The sequence below is a fragment of the Zalophus californianus genome, chromosome 2 (assembly GCF_009762305.2).
Source record: "Zalophus californianus isolate mZalCal1 chromosome 2, mZalCal1.pri.v2, whole genome shotgun sequence".
NCBI classification, from domain to species: domain Eukaryota; kingdom Metazoa; phylum Chordata; class Mammalia; order Carnivora; family Otariidae; genus Zalophus; species Zalophus californianus.
The window spans coordinates 174574917-174598762 of record NC_045596.1 but is presented as its reverse complement, the minus strand read 5'-3'; the positions used below and the strand labels follow the sequence as shown (position 1 = coordinate 174598762).

Here is a 23846-nt window from a genome sequence, read left to right as displayed (position 1 = left end):
TTCCATGATTCATTGTTTGCATATAACACCCAGTGCTCTGTTCAGTATGTGCCCTCTTTAATACCCATCACCAGGCTAACCTATCTCCCCACCCTTCTCCCCTTAGAATCCTCAGTTTGTTTCTCATAGTCCATAGTCTCTCATGGTTCGTCTCCCCCTCTGATTTCCCCCCTTTCATTTTTTCTTCCTGCTATCTTCTTCTTCTTTTTTTTAAACGTATAATGTATTACTTGTTTCAGAGGCACAGGTCTGTGTGTGATTCAACAGTCTCATACAATTCACAGTGCTCACCATAGCACATACCCTCCCCGATGTTTTTATCTTGATGAAGTCCCAATAGTTCATTTTTGCCCTTGCTTCCCTTGCCTTTGGCGATGTGAGGTTGAAGAGGTTGCTGCCTGTGTTCTCCTTTAGGATTTTGATGGACTCCTGTCTCACATTTAGGTCTTTCATCCATTTTGAGTCTATTTTTGTGTGTGGTGTAAGGAAATGGTCCAGTTTCATTCTACTGCATGTGGCTGTCCAATTTTCCCACACCATTTATTGAAGAGACTGTCTTTTTTCCACAGGATATCTTTCCTGCTTTGTCGAAGATTAGTTGACCATAGAGTTGAGGGTCCATTTCTGGGCTCTCTATTCTGTTCCATTGATCTATGTGTCTGTTTTTGAGCCAGTACCATAGTGTTTTGATGATGACAGCTTTGTAATAGAGCTTGAAGTCCAGAATTGTGATGCCACCAGCTTTGCTTTTCTTTTTCAACATTCCTCTGGCTATTCAGGGTCTTTTCTGGTTCCATACAAATTTTAGGATTATTTGTTCCATTTCTTTTAAAAAAGTTGATGGTATTTTGGTAGGGATTGCATTAAATGTGTAGATTGCTCTAGGTAGCATTGATATCTTTACAATATTTCTTCTTCCAATCCATGAACATGGAACGTTGTTCCATTTCTTTGTGTCTTCCTCAGTTTCTTTCATGAGTATTTTATAGTTTTCTGAGTACAGATTCTTTGCCTCTTTGGTTAGATATATTCCTAGGTATCTTACGATTTTGGGTACAATTGTAAATGGGATCGACTCCTTAATTTCTCTTTCTTCTGTCTTGTTGTTGGTGTGTAGAAATGCAACCGATTTCTGTGCGTTGATTTTATATCCTGCCACTTTACTGAATTCCTGTATGAGTTCTAGCAGTTTTGGGGTGGAGTCTTTTGGGTTTTCCACATAAAATATCATATCATCTGCAAAGAGTGAGAGTTTGACTTCTTTGCAGATTTGGATGCCTTTGATTTCTTTTTGTTGTCTGATTGCTGTGGCTAAGACTTCTAATACTATGTTGAATAGCAGTGGTGATAGTGGACATCCCTGCCATGTTGCTGACCTTAGGGGGAAAGCTTTCAGTTTTTCCCCATTGAGAATGATATTTGCTATGGGTTTTTCATAGATGGCTTTTATGATATTGAGGTATGTACCCTTTATCCCTACACTCTGAGGAGTTTTAGTCAAGAAAGGATGCTGTACTTTGTCAAATGCTTTTTCTGCATCTATTGAGAGGATCATATGGTTCTTGTTTTTTCTTTTATTAATGTATTGTATCACATTGATTGATTTGCAGATGTTGAACCAACCTTGCAGCCCAGGGATAAATCCCACTTGGTCATGGTGAATAATCCTTTTAATGTACTGTTGGATCCTATTGGCTAGTATTTTGGTGAGAATTTTTGCATCCATGCTCATCAAGGATATTGGTCTGTAATTCTCCTTTTTGATGGGGTCTTTGGTTTTGGGATCAAGGTAATGGTGGCCTCATAAAACGAGTTTGGAAGTTTTCCTTCCATTTCTAACAGTTTCAGAAGAATAGGTATTAATTCTTCTTTAAATGTTTGATAGAATTCCCCTGGGAAGCCATCTGGCCCTGGGCTTTTGTTTGTTGGGAGATTTTTGATGACTGCTTCAATTTCCTTAGTGGTTATAGGTCTGTTCAGGTGTTCTGTTTCTTCCTGGTTCAGTTTTGGTAGTTGATACATCTCTAGGAATGCATCCATTTCTTCCAGGTTATGTAATTTGCTGGCATAGAGTTGCTCATAATATATTCTTATAATTGTTTGTATTTCTTTGGTGTTGGTTGTGATCTCTCCTCTTTCATTCATGATTTTGTTGATTTGGGTCATTTTTCTTTTTGATAAGTCTGGCCAGGGGTTTATCAATCTTGTTAATTCTTTCAAAGAACCAGCTCCTAGTTTCATTGATCTGTTCTACCGTTCTTTTGGTTTCTATTTCATTGATTTCTGCTCTGATCTTTATTATTTCTCTTCTCCTGCTAGGTTTAGGCTTTTTGCTGTTTTTTCTCCAGCTCCTTTAGGTGTAGGCTTAGGTTGTGTATTTGAGACCTTTCTTGTTTCTTGAGAAAGGCTTGTACTGCTATATACTTTCCTCTTAGGACCGCCTTTGCTGCATCCCAAAGATTTTGAACATTTGTGTTTTCATTTTCATTGGTTTCCATCAATTTTTTAAATTCTTCTTTAATTTCCTGGTTGACCCATTCATTCTTTAGTAGGATGCTCTTTAGCCTCCATGTATTTGAGTTCTTTCGACTTTCCTCTTGTGATTGAGTTCCAGTTTCAAAGCATTGTGGTCTGAAAATATTCAGGGAATGATCCCAGTCTTTTGGTACCTGTTGAGACCTGATTTGTGGCCTAGGATGTGATCTGTTCTGGAGAATGTTCCATGGGCACTAGAGAAGAATGTGTATTCTGTTGCTTTGGGGTGAAATGTTCTGAATATATCTGTGAAGTTCATTTGGTCCAGTGTGTCATTTAAAGTCTTTATTTCCTTTTTGACCTTTTACTTAGATGATCTGTCCATTTCAGTCAGGGGGGTGTTAAAGTCCCCGACTATTATTGTATTGTTGTCAGTGTGTTTCTTTGCTTTTGTTATTAATTGGCTTATATAATTGGCTGCTCCCATGTTAGGGGCATAGATATTTGCAATTGTTAGATCTTTTTTTTTTTTTTAAAGATTTTATTTATTTATTTGAGAGATAGAATGAGAGGGGGGAAGGTCAGAGGGAGAAGCAGACTCCCCGCCGAGCAGGGAGCCTGATGCAGGACTCGATGCTGGGACTCCAGGATCATGACCTGAGCCGAAGGCAGTCGCCCAACCAGCTGAGCCACCCAGGCGCCCTTGTTAGATCTTCTTGTTGGACAGACCCTTTAAGTAGGATATAGTGTCCTTCCTCATCTCTTTTTATAGTCTTTGGTTTAAAATCTAATTTGTCTGATATAAGGATTGCCACCCCAACTTTCTTTTGGTGTCCATTAGCATGGTAAATGGTTTTCCACCCCCTCACTTTCAATGTGGGGGTGTCTTTGGGTCTAAAATGAGTCTCTTGCAGATAGCATATCGATGGGTCTTGTTTTTTTTATCCAATCTGATACCCTGTGTCTTTTGATTGGGCCATTTAGTCCATTTACATTCAGGGTGGCTATTGAAAGATATGAATTTTGTGCCATTGTATTGACTGTAAGGTGACTCTTACTGTATATTGTCTGTGTTCCTTTCTGGTCTATGTTACTTTTAGGCTCTCTCTTTGCTTAGAGGACCCCTTTCAATATTTCTTGTAGGGCTGGTTTTGTGTTTGCAAATTCCCTTAGTTTTTGTTTGTCCTGGAAGCTTTTTATCTCTCCCTCTATTTTCAATGACAGTCTAGCTGGATCTAGTATTCTTGGCTGCATATTTTTCTCGTTTAGTGCTCTGAATCTATCATGTCAGTCCTTCCTGGCTTGCCAGGTCTCTGGGGATAGGTCTGTTGCCAATCTAATGTTTCTACCATTGTAGGTTACAGATCTCTTCTCCTGAGCTGCTTTCAGGATTTTCTCTTTGTCTCTGAGACTTGTAAGTTTTACTATTAGATGTTGGGTTGTTGACCTATTTTTATTGATTTTGAAGGGGGTTCTCTGTGCCTCCTGGATTTTGATGCCTGTTTCCTTCTCCACATTAGGGAAGTTCTCTGCTATAATTTGCTCCAATATACCTTCCTCCCCTCTCTCTCTTCTTCTTCGGAGATCCCAATTATTCTAATGTTGCTTCCTCTTACGGTATCACTTATCTCTCGAATTCTGCCCTCATGATCCAGTAGTCGTTTATCTTTTTCTCAGCTTCTTTATTCTCTATCATTTGGTTTACGGTATCATTGATTCTCTCTTCTGCCTCATTTATCCTAGCAGTTAGAGCCTCCATTTTTTATTGCAACTCATTAATAGCCTTTTTGATTTTTGACTTGGTTAGATTTTAGTTCTTTTAGTTCTCCAGAAAGGGTTTCTCTAGTATCTTCCATGCTTTTTTCAAGCTCAACTAGTATCTTTATAATCGTCATTCTGAACTCTAGTTCTGACATCTTACTAATGTCTATATTGATTAGGTCCCTGGGAGTCGGTACTGCCTCTTGTTCTTTTTTTTGAGGTGAGTTTTCCATCTTGTCATTTTGTCCAGAGGAGAACAGATGAATGAGAGAACAAAATGCGACCCCAGAAAAATATACACTAAACAAATCAGAAGAGACCTTCCAGAAAGTGGTCGCTTTTCGGTTTAGAGAGTTGCTGCTCTTCTTTTCTTCTATCTCCTGTTGAGTTCGTAGGTGTTCAGAATGGTTTCATACCTATCTAGCTGAGTTCCTGGGACCAGACGAGATTTAGGTCTCCTACTCCTCCGCCATCTTGCTCCTTCTCCTGGGATCTTATGTCAAAGCACAATATTACTAACCATCTACCTCATGACTCATTCAGCCCCATTGAATCAAAAGTGCACTGGCTTCACAACTGTCCTCCTGGTCTGGCAGTGCTCCGAGGCTCAGATGGGGCGGGCGCAGTCCCTCCCAGAGTTGCCATGCTCTTCTCTACCCTCCTGCAGTGGTGGCCTCTCTCTTTCCCAGGAGCGTGAGGCTAAAGATTTTATTTATTTATTTGACAGAGAGAGACATAGCGAAAGAGAGAACACAAGCAGGGGGAGCGGGAGAGGGAGAAGCAGGCTTCCCAGTGAGCAGGGAGCCCGATGTGGGGCTCGATCCCAGAACCCTGGGATCATGACCTGAGCCAAAGGCAGATGCTTAATGACTGAGCCACCCAGGCGCCCCCACTCAAAGTTTTTTCTTTTAGGATTTTATTTTTAAGTAATCTCTACACCCAATTTCACACTTGAACTCACAACCCCAAGATGAAGAGTCACATCCTCTACCAACTGAGCCAGCCAGGTGCCCCTCAAAGCTTTTTCGTAATAAATTTCTATTTTGATGTTTTTTTTCTCTCTCACTTTTCTTATACTTCCTTTTATCTGTTCAGCATTTTCTTTTTCTTTCTTCCTCTCTCCCCCACCCCTCTCTTTCTGTCTGTCTTCTATTCTTATTCCATCTTAATACATTTTTTTTGAAAGATTTTATTTATTTATTTGACAGAGAACAGCAAGAGAGGGAACACAAGCGGGGGAGTGGGAGAGGGAGAAGCAGGCTTCCTGCTCAGCAGGAAGCCTGATGTTGGGCTCCATCCCAGGACCCTGGATCATGACCTGAGCCAAAGGCAGATGCTTAACCACTGAGCCACCCAGGCTCCCTTTAATACATTTTTTTAGTAGCACTTTAATTTTTATTGGTTATACATACACATAGTTTAAAGAACCAGCTACTTCTACAGTGCTTAAAATGAGAACATCAACCCCTCCTGCCTTCCCCACTTCTGTCTCCTATTCTCATCTCTTTTGGTTTATTCTTTTTGTGTTTACCACCAAGTCTTGCAGTGATTTGCTTTTACTCTTACTATTTAGTTTTTATTTATTAGATTTAGGCATTGTATATTGACTTCCCACTATGAGGAGTGAAAGTTTAGCTCCCTTTCACAACACCCCTTCCTGCCCTCTGCTCACTCTGTTTATGTATTTCTAACCCGCTTTCCTCCCAACATTAACATAATTTGGTTAGATCAATATATATATTCAAATATATATTTACATAATTATTTCTCTGTAAATGCTTTTTATCTCTAAGCCATGTAGTACATTATACTTTTATTGCACATCTTTTATTGTTAATACTTTAAAATTTTTTCTAATTTTTTGTATGTTCTTATCACTAATTCTTCCCTAAAATTCCTCCCAATCATGTAAATCTCATTTCAGGATGCTCGTATATGTTAGATATCTACCAGTTTTATCCTATTTTAAAGATGCAGTGTTAAATTCATGTTTCATTTTATCATCTTTAATGAAAAGTTTCCTTCCATCTTGGAATGATGCTAGAAAATATTAAGATACTGGGCAATCAGGTAAGAACTCTTGAAACTTCATGATAACACAAGGTCTCTTTTAATATAATAAGTATTTTAAGAGCCTGTTTTGTGTCTTGTACTCACTCATAGGTGTTCAGAGAGACCACTTTAGTTGCTATTTTTTATAGGGATTAAATAGAAATCCTATTTTAGGGTTACTAATCCCTAATTTGTAAATTGGGCAGATAATCTTTTGATCTGTAAGTGATTGGTTGAAATTATATTAAATTCAGTTTCATGCTAGGGAGTTTAGTTAATGAACTAATTATTACTCTTACCAAAAGGTAAAGATGTCAGGTTTTGGTTCTGCTACATATTTGTCAAACTATGTTTTTATTTATTCTCAGTGTGTCGTGGCTACCATAGCTTTTGGAATGGGCATTAATAAAGCTGACATTCGCAAAGTCATTCATTATGGTGCTCCTAAGGAAATGGAATCATATTACCAGGAGATTGGGAGAGCTGGCCGTGATGGACTTCAGAGTTCTTGTCATATACTCTGGGCTCCAGCAGACATTAACATAAATAGGTAAAAACATTTATTGCTTTCACCCTTGCAGATTTCTTTGTTTCCATATAAGCTTTGAAAGTACTTGAAGCCACATGCAAAATTTCAAGTAATGTGTATAAGTGCATTTAAAACCAAAACAAAACAGACGACATCTAAGAACCTTTGTGGTAAGTGTTGCCACCCAGAGGAGATGACCTAATTTCAGCTATACTTCATTTAGTGTGAAGAATTAACTAAATCAGGAGTATACTGGGAATGGAACATGGATCCTATGGGTGCTTTCCTAATGTGCATGGACAAACTTTTTTTCTCCCCAGGTCCTCTCAAGTTTTGATACGTCTTCAGCCATAGTTTTCTTTAGATACTGTTTATTTTGTTATTGGTTCTTTCTTCCTGTGCTTATTCCAAGTGACTTTTACCAATCCCTATTTGAGTCTCTTTACCATTTGTTTCTTTTGTTAGTTCTATGAAAGCATGCAAGCTGTCCTTGACTGTATGTGAATAATCATGTTGCACTATACCCATTCACTGTACTGATTGACTGCCATGAAAAAAATTAAGTGTTCAGTGTTTAAATGTAGGAAGAGATCATTCTACTTAAACATGAAGCAAGTCTTTTATTGGTACTTAAGTTCTATGAGATTTATATTGGAAAGGAAAACTTCATCTTGCAAAAACTTTAGGGGCAGCGTTTAGCAACTGATTCCTCCATCCATAGGGAGATAAAATCTCAGGAAAAAAACTTATATATGGTAACTAATGGAGCTGTTCAGATGAGGTATTTTCAAAATGCACATCCATGTTGCTGAATAAACTGAGCTCTTGAATGGGCATATTAGCTCCTATTATTAAAATGATGAGAGTACCTATCCAGTACAGTTTTTATTTTTATGCATCATTCAGCAATGTTTTGTTTTGAGTGCCCACTATATTTTAAGCATTATGCTCTTTGCTGGGGATACAATGATAAATAAAACCAGATATGGTACCTGTTCTCAGAGAGCTTGGTGTGTAACAGAAATGGCATCTCTTAATCACAGAATCACACAACTGTGGATACATAGGGTTCATTTTACTGTTCTCTACTTCTGTTTGACAATTTCAGTAATAAAAAGAGATTTTAAAAAGGATCATGCAAATCTGTATAAAATTACTGCTGTGTTAAGTACTGTGAAGGAAAGTTGCATTGGGTAGTAAGTATATAATAGGGTGTGTATTTATCAAGTTAAAAAGTTCAGGTAAGTCTGCCTTCAAGAATTGATAGGGTGAGTTGAGATCTAAAAGAAGAATAGGGATTATTTAGGTAAAAATGTTTGGTATAAATTTTAAGCTCTTCCTTTTAAGAACAGTGGTAGCTTTTGGTTCTTAACATAGTCAATAAAACCATCCCCCTTAAACAGAACAGTTATTTTTCTTTTGACTGTTGTGCTTTTTATAAACTAAAATAACTGGGATCGAGCACAGTATATCTGATACATTTTAATATCTAATACATTAAATATCTATTTAAATACATTTAAAATCTGATGAATTTGGGATTGTATCAAACATATGTTGATTCCTACCGATTCTGATTTATTTATATATTATACTAAAGGTGCTGAACACTTAACAGCCTGAGTTTCATACTATGACTTTGCAGGTTCATCAGTAGATATACTTGCTGTTTATCTGGGTCTCAAAAGATACTTTATATGGTTATCTCATTACATTTTCACAAGAAATATTAGTGAGTAGTAATCGAGTAATGGTGCCAGGAACCCCGTACTTGAATTTTAGTATAGACAGGTTGTTCTTTGCATCCATCCTAAGGGAAATAAACCTATAGGGTTAATCATGATAAAAAAGAATTCAATGAGGATTTAGGACAGATCTATGTCATCCTTGTGACAAATCTCTTCTATTGGAAGAAACAAAGTTTGAGAATAAATGGGGTTGCTGGTTCTCAGTGAAAAGATTACTGTAATTCATAAAATTTTTAGAGGGTATCTTATGCTAGAATGCTATGATTGAGAGAAGAAACTTGTCCAGTCATCAGCGTCAGTATGTAATTTTATATTTCCTATTGTAGAAGCTATACCACTAGCAATGTCTCAGTGTCTGCATTTGCTGTTATTTTAAACAGTCAAACCCAATAGTTATTGTAACCTTTTCTTAAAGGGAATAATTTGCAAGTTAATTTCAATTTAATAAATCTTCCAGCTGGTTCCATCTATTTTTATTTATGGATTGCTTTCAGAATTTTTCTTCTTTTTCAACTTATTTTTATTATGTGAAATATTGTACTTTAGTAGTCCCAAAAGTAGAATAAATATTTACTAGATTGGCTTTTAGAGACTTGTAATTTTATTTTTTCAGATTTGTTACTGACAATGATAATGAGAACATTAGTTAAATGTGGTCCATCTGAACCAAATACAAGGGAGGCTATAGTACTTCCGAGTGTAGATGTTTGTTTTCTTTGTTCTTTCTGAGGAGGAGGTGAGCTAAACAAACAAAGCAAAAAAAGAACTACAGTTGATCCTTGAACAACATGAGGGTTAGGAGTGCTGACTCCCCCACACAGTCAGAAATCTACATATAACCTTTAACTCTTCCAAAACTTAACTACTAATAGCCTACTGTTGACTGGAAGCCTTATGGATAACATAAACAGTAGATTAGCACTTATTTCATATGTTATATCTATTACATACTGTATTCTTACCATAAATAATAAGCTAGAGAAAAGAAAATGCTATTTTAAAAAATCATAAGAAAAAATACATTTACAGTACTGTACTGTATTTATAAAAAAAATTCACATGTAAGTGGACCAATGAAGTTTAAACTTGTGTTGCTTAATGGTCAACTATAATTTTTAGGCCATTGGCTAGGAAGAATGAGATCAGGAGGAACTAGAGTCAACAGTTGGAAGAGACTTTTAGGTAAATTATATGGAAAGTCATGGTGGTTGGTGGTATCAGATCATAAGGTTTTTGAATAAGGAGTCATTTGTGTGTTCAGACTTCCCAGAAGTTACTTAACTGGATTCCCTGTTGGTGTCATCTTTGAGAATTGTACAGAGGTATTTTTATCAGTCAGAAGTTTGAATAGTCAAAGGTAAGGATCCGTTTTAATGAGGATCAATATTATCAATTAGATCTTATATGCAAACATTGTTTTCTTTTGAAATATCTGAAATCTCAACTCAGACTTCTGTTTATTCTTGAAAGAATTCTTGGAAAGATGTGCACAGCTATTGGGAGATTATCGTCATCTTCTGATGTCTGATATTCATGGAATTTCTTCACAGTAGACTAGAATTAACTTTTTAAAAACAAACAAACATGTTAGTGCTAACAGTTTTAAATAAATTCAGTATTATGGAAAAAATCAGTTATAATTGTTTGAAGGAAGAAATTAATTCTGATGTTTCATTGGTATCCCATAATAGAATATAGTACAAAGGGATAGTTTTAGGGGCATGAGAAATCCTCTGAAGAGCAAATAGGGATGAAGGCTCATATTTGGATTATGATCCTCTTTCAGTTTGTTTTTAGTTTCTCAGATAAAATAACCTTTTACTGGGAAAATGTAAAAATTCATATATAGTGGAAAGATTGCCAAAAAGCATGTAGCATATAAATCAAAATGAAAAACTTTAGGGTTTATAATTATTTTTTATTTTATTATTTTTATTTTTATTTATTTGACAGAGAGAGAGACAGCGAGAGAGGGAACACAAGCAGGGGGAGTGGGAGAGGGAGAAGCAGGCTTCCCACAGAGCAGAGAGCCCAATGTGGGGGTTGGTCTCAAGACCCTGGGATCACGACCTGAGCTGAAGGCAGATGCTTAACGACTGAGCCACCCAGGTGCCCCTATAATAATTTTTTAAAGGCAGCTAAAAAATTGATGCTTGGAGATAGGTACAGAATTCTTTCAAAAGTAATTTTCATAAAAGTCAGAAAAATGCTTGCCTCTTGTGGGGGCATTGACTGGAAAGGAACATGTAACTTTCTGGGATGGTAGAAAATTTTTTTTTATCTTGGTAGAGCTGTAGGAGCTTTATATTATGAAAAGTAAACAGTAATAAATGTAAAAGTAACAAAATCGCTAAAGCAATTTTATATATTCCTGTGATATTTGTAATTGACAGGCACCGCCTTAGTGAGATTCCCAATGAAAAGTTTCGATTATACAAATTACAGATGATGGCAAAGATGGAAAAATATCTTCATTCCGGAAGATGTAGGCGAAAGTATGTATTATTTGTTTTATATTAATTAATAACAGAGTTATGAATGGTGCTTTTTTAAGAAAAAGTCTTGCAAAATAATTAGAAGTACTTAGAAACAATATTTTGTTGGTGTTACGTATGTGCTGAATTTTTAAGGCGACTGTCCTTGTGCCTCAGTAAACTGAAGCCAGATAATGAGATCCCAGGTCAATCAATTAGTGATGATTTCACCTCATTATTTTCAGCAATGATTTTAACATATATGGTTTTGTTCTTTTATTTAATTTTAAATTTTCTCTTGGGTAGACTCATCTTGTCTCATTTTGAAGACAAACAACTACGAAAGGCCTCCATGGGTATTATGGGAACTGAAAAATGCTGTGATAATTGCAGGTCCAGGTAAAGATTTTTTCTTCTAGGTGGAGATTCTAAAAGTCTTTGTTTCTCTTCCTTTTCAAATATATGTATATTTTTTTAAGTAGGCTCCGTGCCCAATGTGTGGCTTGAACTCACAACCCTGAGATCAAGACCTGAGATCAAGAGTCAGATGCTCCACTGACTGAGCTACCCAGGCACCCCGCAAATAATTTTTAATTGAGCTTTTGTTGAATGATACGTATTGCAGTTTGAAAAAACAAAATAATTTATTTAAATAGAAGACAAAGCAGACAATATTAATTTGCTTTACAAATAGATAAACCAGTAAAATGGTGGACCTAAATCTAAATATATCAATATTTATCTTAAGTATAAATGGTCCAAAATCACCATTTAAAGGCAGACATTGTTAGAATTGGTTTTAAATATGCCCCAACTAGGAGCGCCTGGCTGGCTCAGTCAGAGAAGCATGCAACTCTTGATCTTGGGGTCATGAATTTTAGGCCATGTTAAGTATAGAGATTACTTAAAAATAAATAAATAAACTTAAAAAAAATGACCCAACTATATGCTGTCTATAAGAAATCTACAAGTATAATTATAGGATAACAACTATATACCATGAAAACACTAATCAAAAGAAAGCTGGAGTTGTTATTTTAATATCGGACAGTGGAGACTTCTCCATAGTTCTCCAGACACACACACACACACACACACACACACACACACACACTTCACACACACTTACACAGATTGATTTTAAGGAATTGGCTGATGGCAGTTGTGGGGGTTGGCAAGTCTGAAATTTGTAGGGCAAGCTGGCAGGCTGGAAAGTCAGGCAGGATTTCTGTGTTAATAGTCTTGAGTCACAATTCCTTGTTCTGCAGCAAACCTCAGTCTTTGCTCTTTAAGGCCTTCATTTGATTGGATGAGACTCACATTATCAGGTAGTCTACTTAAAGTCAGCTGATTGGAAGTGGCAATCCCATCTACAAAATATTTATAATAGCATCTAGATTAGTGTTTGACCAGACAACTGGGCACCATAGCCTAGCCAAGTTGACACATCAAGTTAACCATCATATCCAAGAACACATAATCCTAAATGTGTATATACTTAACAAAAGAACTGGCAGAATTAAAAGGAGAAATACAGAAATCCATAATTACAGTTGGCGACTTCAACATCTCTCAGTAATTAATAGAACTAGTAGAGGAAAATCAGTAAGAAGATAGAAATGAATAGGGCTGTTGACAAACTGGATCTAATTAACTTTTATAGAACACTCCACACAACAGTAGTGAAATAAACATTCTTTCCAGGTGCTGATGGAATGTTCACAAATGTAGATTATATTCTGGGCCATAAAACAAGCCTTAATACATTTAAAAGAATTCTGTTCTTATGGAGTGTGTTTTCTGACTATAAAGGAGTTAAACTAGAAACCAATAATAGATATCAGGAAAGTCTCCAAACACTCGAAGATTAAATAGCACACTACTGAGTAACCCATGAGTCAAAGAAGAGGTCTCAAGGTCAACTGGAAAATATTTTGAACCAAATGAAATGAAAATCCAAAATGTATGGGAATGCAGCTAAGGCAATACTGAGAGGGAGATTTAGAGCATTAAATACTTACAAAAGAAGAAAAGTTTCAAAGCTGTAATTAAGCTTCCACCTTAGGAAGCAAATAAGAACAAAGTAAGCTAAAAGGAAGCAGAAGGAAGGAAATAATAAGGATAAGAGCATAAATGAAATAGAAAACAGAAAAACAAAAGAGAAAAACCAAAGAACTCAAAAGCTCATTCTTTGAAAAGGTCAATAAAATTGGTAGAAATTTCTAACAAGAAAAAAAAAAGAGGATACAGAGATTACCAATACCAGGAATGAGAGGAATTTCACTACAGGCCCAATAGACATTAAAAGAATCATAAGGAAACACTATGAATAACTCAGTGCATGTACATTCAGTAATTTAAAGGAAGCAGACCTAATTCCTTGATAACCTCAAACTAACAAAATTCACCCACAATGAAGTAGATAACTTGGATAGTTTGTATGACTTTAAAGAAATTAGATCTGTTAAAAACCTTTGGAAATAAAATTCCCTAGGCCAAATGGTTTAAATGGCAAATTTTACCAAACTTTTTAAAAGAAGAAATAATACCAATTTTACAGTGTGATCCCATTTATATGATATTCTCTCAAAAGTAAGACTATACTATAGGGATGAAGAAAAGATCAGTGGTAGCCAGAGGTTAGAGCAAGGTGGAGGGTGTGATTACAGAGGGCTAGCACAAGGGACTGTTTACTGTGATGGATTTGTTGTGTGTCCTGATTGTGATGGTAGCTGATTGTGGTGGTTGGATGAATCTATGCTTATGAATCAATAGATCTGTTTAAATTCATAAAACTTTACATATGCACAGATACACAGCCAATTTAACTGCATATTAATTGAAAAAATAAAAACAAATGATATAACTAGTTGAGTTAGCCATATATATGTAGGCATGGTAGCTGTGTTACTATTAGACAAAAAAATAATTACTAGGGATGAAGATGATCTCTGGCTACAAAAAGTTACTTCTCCAAGAGGACAGAATTGTTCTATGCACCTCGAAGAAACCCCAAAACCCTACAAATGTATAAAGCACAAACTGACAGAACAGATGGAAGAAACCAACAATTCCACCATTAAAGTAGGAGAGTTTGATATAATTTTTGGTTATTGGTAGGTTAAGCAATCCAAAAATGAGTAAGCTGTAGAAAATTTGGTCAACATAGTAACAAGTTTGATTTATCACACACTTGCTATTTAGAACCCTATACTCAGCATTTAGAACAATGTATTTCAAACATTTTCACTTCATGATCCCCAAAGCTAATGATAATACCCATATAGCACACTAGGCTATATACTACTCCAGTCCAGGTTCTGTCCAGAACCGTGATTAACTATACAGCACCCCTACAATCCATTTACAGGACACTGGCTGGGAAGCACTGAATTAGAGACTACACTTCTCAAACATACATGAAACATTGATAAAAATTTGACCCTGTGTTAGAGCAGGGGTTGGCAAACTATGGCTTGTAGACCAAATCCACTTTGCTGCCTGTTTTTGTGGATGAAGTTTTCTTGGAATACAGCATACGCTTTTGTTTGTATATTGTCTGTGGCTGTTTTTGCAGAGTTGAATGCCCAGTAGCTGCGACACAGAGACACAAAACCTAAACTATTTACTATCTGGCCCTTTATAAAAAAGTTTTCTGGACCTTATACTAGACTGTAGCATTGTCTCAAAAGTTCTCAATGTATTGGTATTAAGCACACCACTTTTTCTGATCAGAATGAAATTGAATTAGAAGGAAATAAGAGGATAAACAAAGAAAATTCTCATTCGTTTGGGAATTAAAAATAACACTTTTTAAAAAATTTATTTTTTTTTTATGTAGTGGTCCTAGATTCATTGTTTGTGTATAACACCCAGTGCTCCATTCCGTACATGCCCTCTTTAATACCCATCACCAGGCTAACCCATCCCCCCACCCCCTCCCCTCTAGAACCCTCAGTTTGTTTCTCAGAGTCCATAGTCTCTCATGGTTTGTCTCCCTCTACAATACCCCCCCTTCATTTTTCCCTTCATACTATCTTTTTTTTTTTTTTTTTTTTAAAGATTTTATTTATTTATTTGACGGAGAGAGACACAGCGAGAGAAGGAACACAAGCAGGGGGAGTGGGAGAGGGAGAAGCAGGCTCCCTGCCGAGCAGGGAGCCCGATGCGGGGCTCGATCCCAGGACCCTGGGATCATGACCTGAGCCGAAGGCAGACGCTTAACGACTGAGCCACCCAGGCGCCCCTATCTTTTTTTTTTTAAACATATATTATTTGTTTCAGAGGTACAGGTCTGTGTTTCAACAGTCTTACACAATTCACAGTGCTCACCATAGCACATAGCCTCCCCAATGTCCATCACCCAGCCACCCCATCCCTCCCACCACTCCAGCAACCCTCAGTTTGTTTCCTGAGATCAAGAATTCCTTATATCAGTGAGATCATATGATACATGTCTTTCTCTGATTGACTTATTTTAGTCAGCATAATACCCTCTAGTTCCATCCATGTCATTGCAAGTGGCAAGATTTTGTTTTTTTTTTGATAGCTGCATAATATTCCATCGTATATATATACACCACATCTTCTTTATCCATTCGTTGATGGACATCTTGGCTCTTTCCATAGTTTGGCGATTGTGGACATTGCTGCTATAAACATTGGGGTGCATGTCCCCCTTCAGATCACTACATTTGTATCTTTGGGGTAAATACCCAGTAGTGCAGTTATTGGGTCATACGGTAGCTCTATTTTAACTTTTTGAGGAACCTCCATACTGTTTTCCAGAGTAGTTGCACCAGCTTGCATTCCCACCAACAGTGTAGGAGGGTTCCCCTTTCTCCACATCCCCGCCAACATCGGTCGTTTCCTGACTTGTTAATTTTAGCCATTCTGACTGGTGTGAGGTGGTATCTCATTGAGGTTTTGATTTGGATTTCCCTGATGCCGAGCGATGTTGAGCACTTTTTCATGTGTCTGTTGGCCATTTGGATGTCCTTTCAATTACTCATAAATCAAAGAGAATCAGACTGGAAATTAAAACATTTTTAAAACTTTAGTAATGATTACAATAATATACATTAAAACTTGGGAGATCAGAGGTGGTACTTTGTGAGAATCTGATAGCTTTAAATATTCATACTAGAAAAGAAAATTAATGAGCTAAGTATCCTATAAAGAAGTTAGAATAGGAGGAAAAACCTAAATGTAATCTTTCCCCCCCAAACATGTTATATCTGGAATATTGACTGTATTCTTACTGCTATTTCAAAGCTATTTGTTATAAAGAAAGTAATGGAATTAGGTAGTTGAAATGTACTAGTTGATTTTCTCTAAGGAGTCCTTTTGTTCTCAACCAGCTTTAAAGAATTCTCATTTGTATTAATGATAATTCCAAATCTACCTGAAGGATGGCTTAGGAATGTAACTTCCAAGTGGACTTAAATGAGGTGCAGTTTATCTTTGTGTCATATTTTACAGTCATCAGAGTTTAAGCTAATAATTTATTGCATAGGAGATTTGGTTTTTAAGTTACTTTTTTTTGCAACGACCTTTTTCTCCCATTACAACCTAACCCAAAAATCCAGTATTTATATAATCAGTCGAGTGGAGCTTTTCAAGGTATACTTCTGCATTCTGCTTGCTCGAATCTCCCTACTCTTCTGTTTATGGTCCGAGGTACCTCCTGTGAAATTTGGGTTCCAGGGTACTAGGGTTGAGAACCATCAACATAACATACAAAGCTATATTATGGTTTATATTTCATGTTTTACGTACTTCACATGGTCTTGGCTGTAATGAACTTTGTAACTTATGAAGCAGTTGGCATATTTGAGATTTTTTTTTTAAATTGGTTAATTATTACACGAAGTCTTTTTATTTCTAAAGGTATATGCCTAAGCTAAGCTTTCTATCATATTATTACTTAGATTGGATACTTGCTCTTCCATTGATGACTCAGATGATTCATCACAGGACTTTGGTCCACAAGCCTTCAAGCTATTATCTGCTGTGAAAATCTTAGGAGAAAGGTTTGGAATTGGGCTTCCGATTTTATTTCTCCAAGGATCTGTAAGTATACCTGTGAATCACCTTCATAGTTCTTCTTACACTCCTGTTACACTTTTCTTCATAAGTTTGTTGTCTTAGTATTACAGCTTTGGCTTTAGATGAGTTATTGGAAAGTCAGAGAGCCATATTAAGTTCCAATTAAATTGCACTGCATTCGTTACTTTTGACAAAACCTACAAAAACATACACTGCTGTTTTCATATTTCAAGTTGATGTTCAGCTCTGCACCTCATTCTAGAAGCATTGTATTAGCTTATTAGGTTACAGTTGGATAAATCCCTAAACTGGTCTTTCTTAGGATAATCAAGAAAAGTTAGCTTTCGTTGTATCAGGAGATAGGTAGAACAAAATTGTCTCTTTTGGTGCCCTGGAGTGTAGTAAATTCTTTGAGCAAAACTTTAATTCAGTGATTATTTGTAAATGTCTAAGTTCAGTAACAATATTTGGCAGTATAGTTTTCTATACTTCTTTTCTGTTTCTTATCATCTTATCGTATTTAAAATTCCAAGGTTTTTGTTTTGTTTTTGGCTTTACCATTGAATAAATAGTGATAGCCAATTCAGCTACTTTTTTATTTTTTTTAATGATTAGCATTCCAGAATTATGCTAACATTTGCAAGTACACTTTGAGTAAGTCATGACCCTTACAGTCTATAGTCCTTTTATTCATATGATTTTATTCCTGGTTTAGAAGTCTGTAAAGGAGAGCCAAGTATTATGCATTGCTATTAGTTGAATAAACCAAAGTGGGAGGTAGAATGCTTCACAAATATATATATTTATTAAAAATATACTTAAAAGTAGAGATTAATATTCTCACTTTATATGTAGAATTTAAAAAATAATTTGGTAAGCATTTATTTGTTAAATACTTGAATGCTTCATGTAAATATTTTCTGAGTTTTTATCTTGTTTAGAAAGGGACATGTTAAGTTACTTGTGAAATATTTTTAATGAAGTATTGAAAACATGTTAACTTTTCAGGTAGTGATGTTTTTAGATTCTGAATGGAGTTTAAAATAGTGTGCATTTTTATTTTTTGGGCTTTTTTCCCCCAGCCCCGCTATAATTTTGTTTTTAAATCACCAGTTTGATTAGAAATTTAATAGTGTTGCCACTATTAATTAATTATTTAAGTAGTGTTCCAAGTTAAGGAACTTGGTTTTAGCTGCTGAGTGGTGCTATCTTTTTTTTTTTTTTTTTTTTTGGCTAGTATCTTTTTTAAGGGATAGATTTAAGTTTAATCGAGAGCTATGAAAATTTCTTCTGTCTCTATCATCTTCAAAACCTGTGTATCCCAATTGCATGTGTAATTTATAAAAATTATCCTTGTTTTAATTTGGTATAAGCCAGCAGTATCCAGTATCAACAAATAAGTGTAAGTGGGCTCCTACACAACTTGAACTGGCCACAAGAGGGATCAGATTTCACCTATTATTTGAAAGCCAAGTCAGACCGCTTATACTGACAGTCCCTTCTGGGAGTCTTCAAATTAAGAAGTTTATTCTTTGTGAAATTTTATACTACCCTTGCTAGATAAGGGTGTAAAACTTTTCAAAAAGTACCACTTAACAGAAATTTGTAGGCATTAACTACAGGGAAAATAAGGTAATTTCTTTCCCCTTCCATTTCAGTGATCTTGGTATCTATTGGGATATTGTTTTAAAAATTATAATTGTGATTCCTTTAGGAATTTAGTAAATCGTCCACCTTAACTAATTTAGGGAAAATTGATATCTTTGTAGATAATTTTGATCTGTAAGATGATAAATATATTAAACTGAAAACAGTTTTAAAGAGATAATATTTGTACATATATATAAGAAATATAATTTAAGCAGCATGTGATTCTCCTTTCTTATACAAGATTTTTCTAATAGTATAAATAGTTATGCAGCCCATCCAGCTATTTGTGAATGAAGTTTAAAATTTTGTTTTTAAATAGCACAAGTTTAGTTAGAAATTAAATAGTAGAAATGTTGCCTAAGAAACTTTGGTTTAGCTGTCTAAGTAGCTCACCACATAAATATTTTTAAACAGCCTGTATGAATGAGTGGTAGGGTATGCAATTATCATTTTCTGGATTAGAAAACAGAAACACGGTACTTAATTTGCATCCAGGACGTCAAGGGAAACCTCATTCCTGATCATATTATCAAAGTGTTAAGTCTTGTCAATGGCTCCAGAATTAGGTAATACTTTTGATAAAAGATGCTTTGACTATGGGCAGACTAGAAAACTACTGGTGGTTTTAATCACCCTTTATAATTTTCCAAGTATTGAACAGGAGAGGGTTATCCCTTTAATTTTCTGGATAAGCTATTTTGTCTGATTGAAATATATTCAAAGAGATAATTATTTTTTTTATCTTTTGATTTTATTTTGCACTTAGAATAAAGCTCCAGAAGTGACTTTGTTAAGCCCTGAAGGGGTAGCTGTGAGCTTCTTTGGCTTGTAGGAAAGAGGCAAAAGAAAAGAAGTTAAAATGTAAACAGAAACTGTGGGCTTGTTTCACACTTTAAGAATATAGATATTTAAAACTTGAGAGTTGGGACGCCTGGGTGGCTCAGTCGTTAAGCATCTGCCTTTGGCTCGGGTCATGATCCTAGGGTCCTGGGATCCAGCCCTGCATCGGGCTCCCTGCTCAGCGGGAAGCCTGCTTCTCCCTCTCCCACTCCTCCTGCTTGTGTTCCCTCTCTCACTATGTATGTATGTCTGTCTGTCAAATAAATAAATAAAATTTGAAAAATAAATAAACTTGAGAGTTAGAGCTCATACCAATTTTTTCCACTAGTTATTAAACATCTTTTGTGTGTGTGTGTGTGTGTGTGTGTGTGTGTGTGTGTGTGTGTAAGGCACTATGTTTTGTGGGGAATCCAAAGCCTGACTTAGATGAAACTCATCCTCTAGTATGGAAGGTGTTACTTGGGATGAAATAGTATAGTGTAGCATTGAAAGAGGTAAAGTACATAAGAATAAATATAAGTTCTGGAGAGAGTACTTGTTAATAGCCAGGAAATTAGAGAAGTCTTTGTGATTCTATCAGTATCACTGGAGCTTTCTTTTTTGTGGGAGACACAGTAGATTTTGGCATTCAGAGATGGAATGAGGGAAGAAAGGTAGAGGGGAGTGTTACATTCCTAGCAGAAAGAATTACCACACAAAACAATTGTGATTTTTAGAGAAGTTACTTCAGACAAGTGGCAGATTTATTTGTTTTCTCTATTAGATAGAGGTTCAGAGATTTTTGCTTTTATCAGAAAGTGATACTTTGGGTCGTGGGTTCTAGCCAGTCTGCTCTCTTTATTTTAACACTTATCCATCAGTTAGTAGGTTTCCATATTCCTTGATATGCCAGTTTGGTGCTCCTTATTTTCCCAACCTGATTTTTAAAAGAAAAGAATGAGATAATTTCCCTTTTTGAGTGTGTCCCATGGAGGTGTAGACTCCTAGAGCGAAAAGACTATTTATCTCTATCACTTTATTCGACAGTGGTTGATACTGAATCCCTGAAAGTTGGAGGACCTGCCTAGGTCATACTACTTTGTGCCAGAATCAGGGTAAGCAAGCAGCTTTCCTGACTACTGGTCTAATGCCCTTTGTTTTCATTATGCTGTTCACGTGCAGTTTTGCATTTTTATTTTTAGATTGAATGATCTGGAGATACTAGAATGAATGAGATTGATAAGGAGTGGATCTGTAACATGTGCCTTCCTTAAAATCAATGCCCAAATCCCTGTATTCTCTACAGCAGCTTTCTGGGCATGGAAACAAGACAGTATAAATTTATTCACACAGTATATAGTATTTGCAATTATTGATCATGAGGGGAAGGACAATTATTCCCTGCTGATTAGAAAAAAATCTCATTGCTTCATACTAGTAAATGCGTTCATTCCCTTTAGGTTTTGTGGGGTTTGTTTGTTTTTTTCTTATGAAAGGAAAGGCTAGAAGAATAATTTTAGTGTTGAGATTGCTAATAAGTACCAGTTAGGCAATTCAATACCTTTGGTGTTACTAGTTTGCAAGCAATAGAATCTCCTACTACAAGGGTAAGCCCCCAGTGATGTAGAGAACCATTACCAGTGTTACAGGGAAATCTGACTAGATACTAAGTAGTGGTTTTTCTTTTATTTTTTTAAAGATTTATTTATTTATTAGAGAGAGAGTGCACACGTGCATGTGCTTATGTGGGAGGGAGGGGCAGAGGGGGAGAGAGAGAGAGAGAGAGAGAGAGAGAGAGAGAGAGAGAGAGAGAATCTTAAGTAGGCTCTACACCCACCGCCAAGGCTCAATCTCATGACCCTGAGTTCATGACCTGAGCAGAAATCAAGAGTCAACACTTAACCGACTGAGCCACCTAGGTGCCCCTGTAATGTTTTTTCTTTTAGATTAGGGAATTCAGGTTAAAGGATCAGCTGTTAACTAATAAAAAGAAAGTTAGTGTTACTGAGCCAGGCTCTGTCTTGGTTACTCAATCTTCACAACATCCCCAAGAGATAGAAAACTTTTGTTAATACTTGTGTAACAGCTGAGGAAATAGAAGCCCAGGTAAGTTAAGTAACTTGCCCAGTCAAAAAGGTAGTAAGTACCAGAGGTGTGACTTGAATCCAGGTAGTCTTACTGTACTAACTACAAACAATGTGTATGTGTGTATATATATATGTATATGTATATGTGGGATATGTATATGTAGTATCTATGTTGTATATGTATGTGTTGCATATGTATATTTGTGTGTGTATTCGCATGATACATAGTAATAAAAGATTAGAACTAGTACTCTGGAGGCCTGTGTTCTACTCCTAGCTCTAGGACCTTAGGCTACCACTTAACATCTTTGAGCCTCTGATTCTTTGTTAGCAATATGAGTAAAAAATAACCACGTAGATCAAAGAGCTCCAATGTTCTTCTAGCTCTGAAATTCTCTGGTGTTTGATTTTAAGCATTCTTTTCAAGTCAACCCAAAGACAGTTGGCTAGGTAGGGATTGTTAACAAGGAAAAAGGTACCGTGTTGTACCTGGGTGTTTCTATTTCTCTAAATCTTGTTCTAATAAAATTTTGGTAAATATAATCACCATGATACTAAAGCTTATTACTTAGCCATTTTAATAAAAATAATTCTATTTCTATTTTTATTTTTAAGATAAATAGAATGTATGTTATAGACTGTTAACTAACCTATCAGAAGCCTATATGTTAAACTCAGTTTCTAGGCACTGAAGTATCTCTGCTGGGAATTTGTTCCACTTTAATCTAAAGGCAGCATAGGTTTCCTTTGTGTGAGGGATCAGCTTTATTTAGGCTTTTTCCCTTTTTTTTGTTTGTTTGTTTTAGGATTTTATTTATTTATTTGACAGAAAGAAAAGAGAGAAAGAGGGCAAGCACAAGTAGGGGGAGTGGGAGAGGGAAAACAGTCTCCCCACTGAGCAGGGAGCCCGAAGCGGGCCTCAATCCCAGGACCCTGGGATCATGACCAGACATCCCAAGGCTCTTTCACTTTTATTCATGTTTCAGCGTTCCAAAATGATAAATACATTCGTAATAGAGAACCCTCTAGTGCTTGAGTTATGTCTGTTGAGTTATGTCTGCTGGAACTCATCCTATGAATTGTTTTGATTTTGATCCCTGGATTTTTATATGCGTTGATTATTTTTTTATTATGTTGGTTAATCACCATACATTACATCATTAGTTCTTGATGTAGTGTTCCATGATTCATTGTTTGTGCATAACACCCAGTGCTCCATGCAGAATGTGCCCTCTTTAATACCCGTCACCAGGCTAACCCATCCCCCACCCTCCTTCCCCTCTAGAACCCTCAGTTTGTTTTTCAGAGTCCATAGTCTCTCATAGTTCATCTCCCCCTTGATTCCCCCCCTTCATTCTTCCCCTCCTGCTATCTTCTTCTTTTTCTTTTTTTTAACATATAATGTATTATTTGTTTCAGAGGTACAGGTCTGTGACTCAACAGTCTTGCACAATTCACAGTGCTCACCATAGCACATACCCTCCCCAATGTCTATCACCCAGCCACCCCATCCCTCCCACCCCCCCACCACTCCAGCAACACTCAGTTTGTTTCCTGAGATTAAAAATTCCTCATATCAGTGAGGTCATACGATACATGTCTTTCTCTGATTGACTTATTTTGCTCAGCCATAACACTCTCCAGTTCCATCCACGTCATTGCAAAGGGCAAGATTTTATTCCTTTTGATGACTGCATAATATTCCATTGTATATATATTATATGCATTGATTATTAAACCTTCATGGAATATAGGTGAAATGTAAAAATGTTGACTGACGGCCTGTGGCTGTTTCAAAAATTTTAGATTACATTTTATATTTAAAGTTTTAGAATACAATAACCTCTTGACATATTCAAGGGATGAATGTTTTTGAAATATAAGTGTAACCTAAAATACAGAATTTATATTTGCTCATAATCACTCCAGACAGTTTAAACAGAAAGCCATTTATTACTGGGCATTAAAAAACTTACAGACTGTACTGTAAAATAGTCAGTCATGAGACCTGCTGCCTCTTCTGTGACAAGAAGCTATCTGTCAGTTTGGGAAGCTGCTGCTACAGCACCAGACCCCACAGTGCACTGAACAGGGAGCTGTAACAAGCAGGGAGGTTCCCCTTCTGCTTGCTCCGGTAACCACCCTGCACTTGCTATAATCTGTATCCAAAAAGTGGATGCCTTCTGATACTTAGGAAGCTAGT

The 23846-nt window shown here is 36.3% G+C and overlaps 1 protein-coding gene across 7 annotated transcripts in view; it reads left to right on the top strand.

Moving 5' to 3' along the window:
• Positions 1-23846, top strand: part of WRN (WRN RecQ like helicase) — a 147912-nt gene that overhangs the window by 89176 nt on the left and 34890 nt on the right. For all 7 annotated transcript variants that reach the window (XM_027598934.2, XM_027598933.2, XM_027598932.2 and 4 more), the window contains 4 exons: positions 6657-6838; positions 10959-11060; positions 11346-11438; positions 16970-17111. In XM_027598934.2, coding sequence (XP_027454735.1) covers positions 6657-6838; positions 10959-11060; positions 11346-11438; positions 16970-17111 — 519 coding nt within the window. The remainder of the gene's footprint in view (positions 1-6656; positions 6839-10958; positions 11061-11345; positions 11439-16969; positions 17112-23846) is intronic.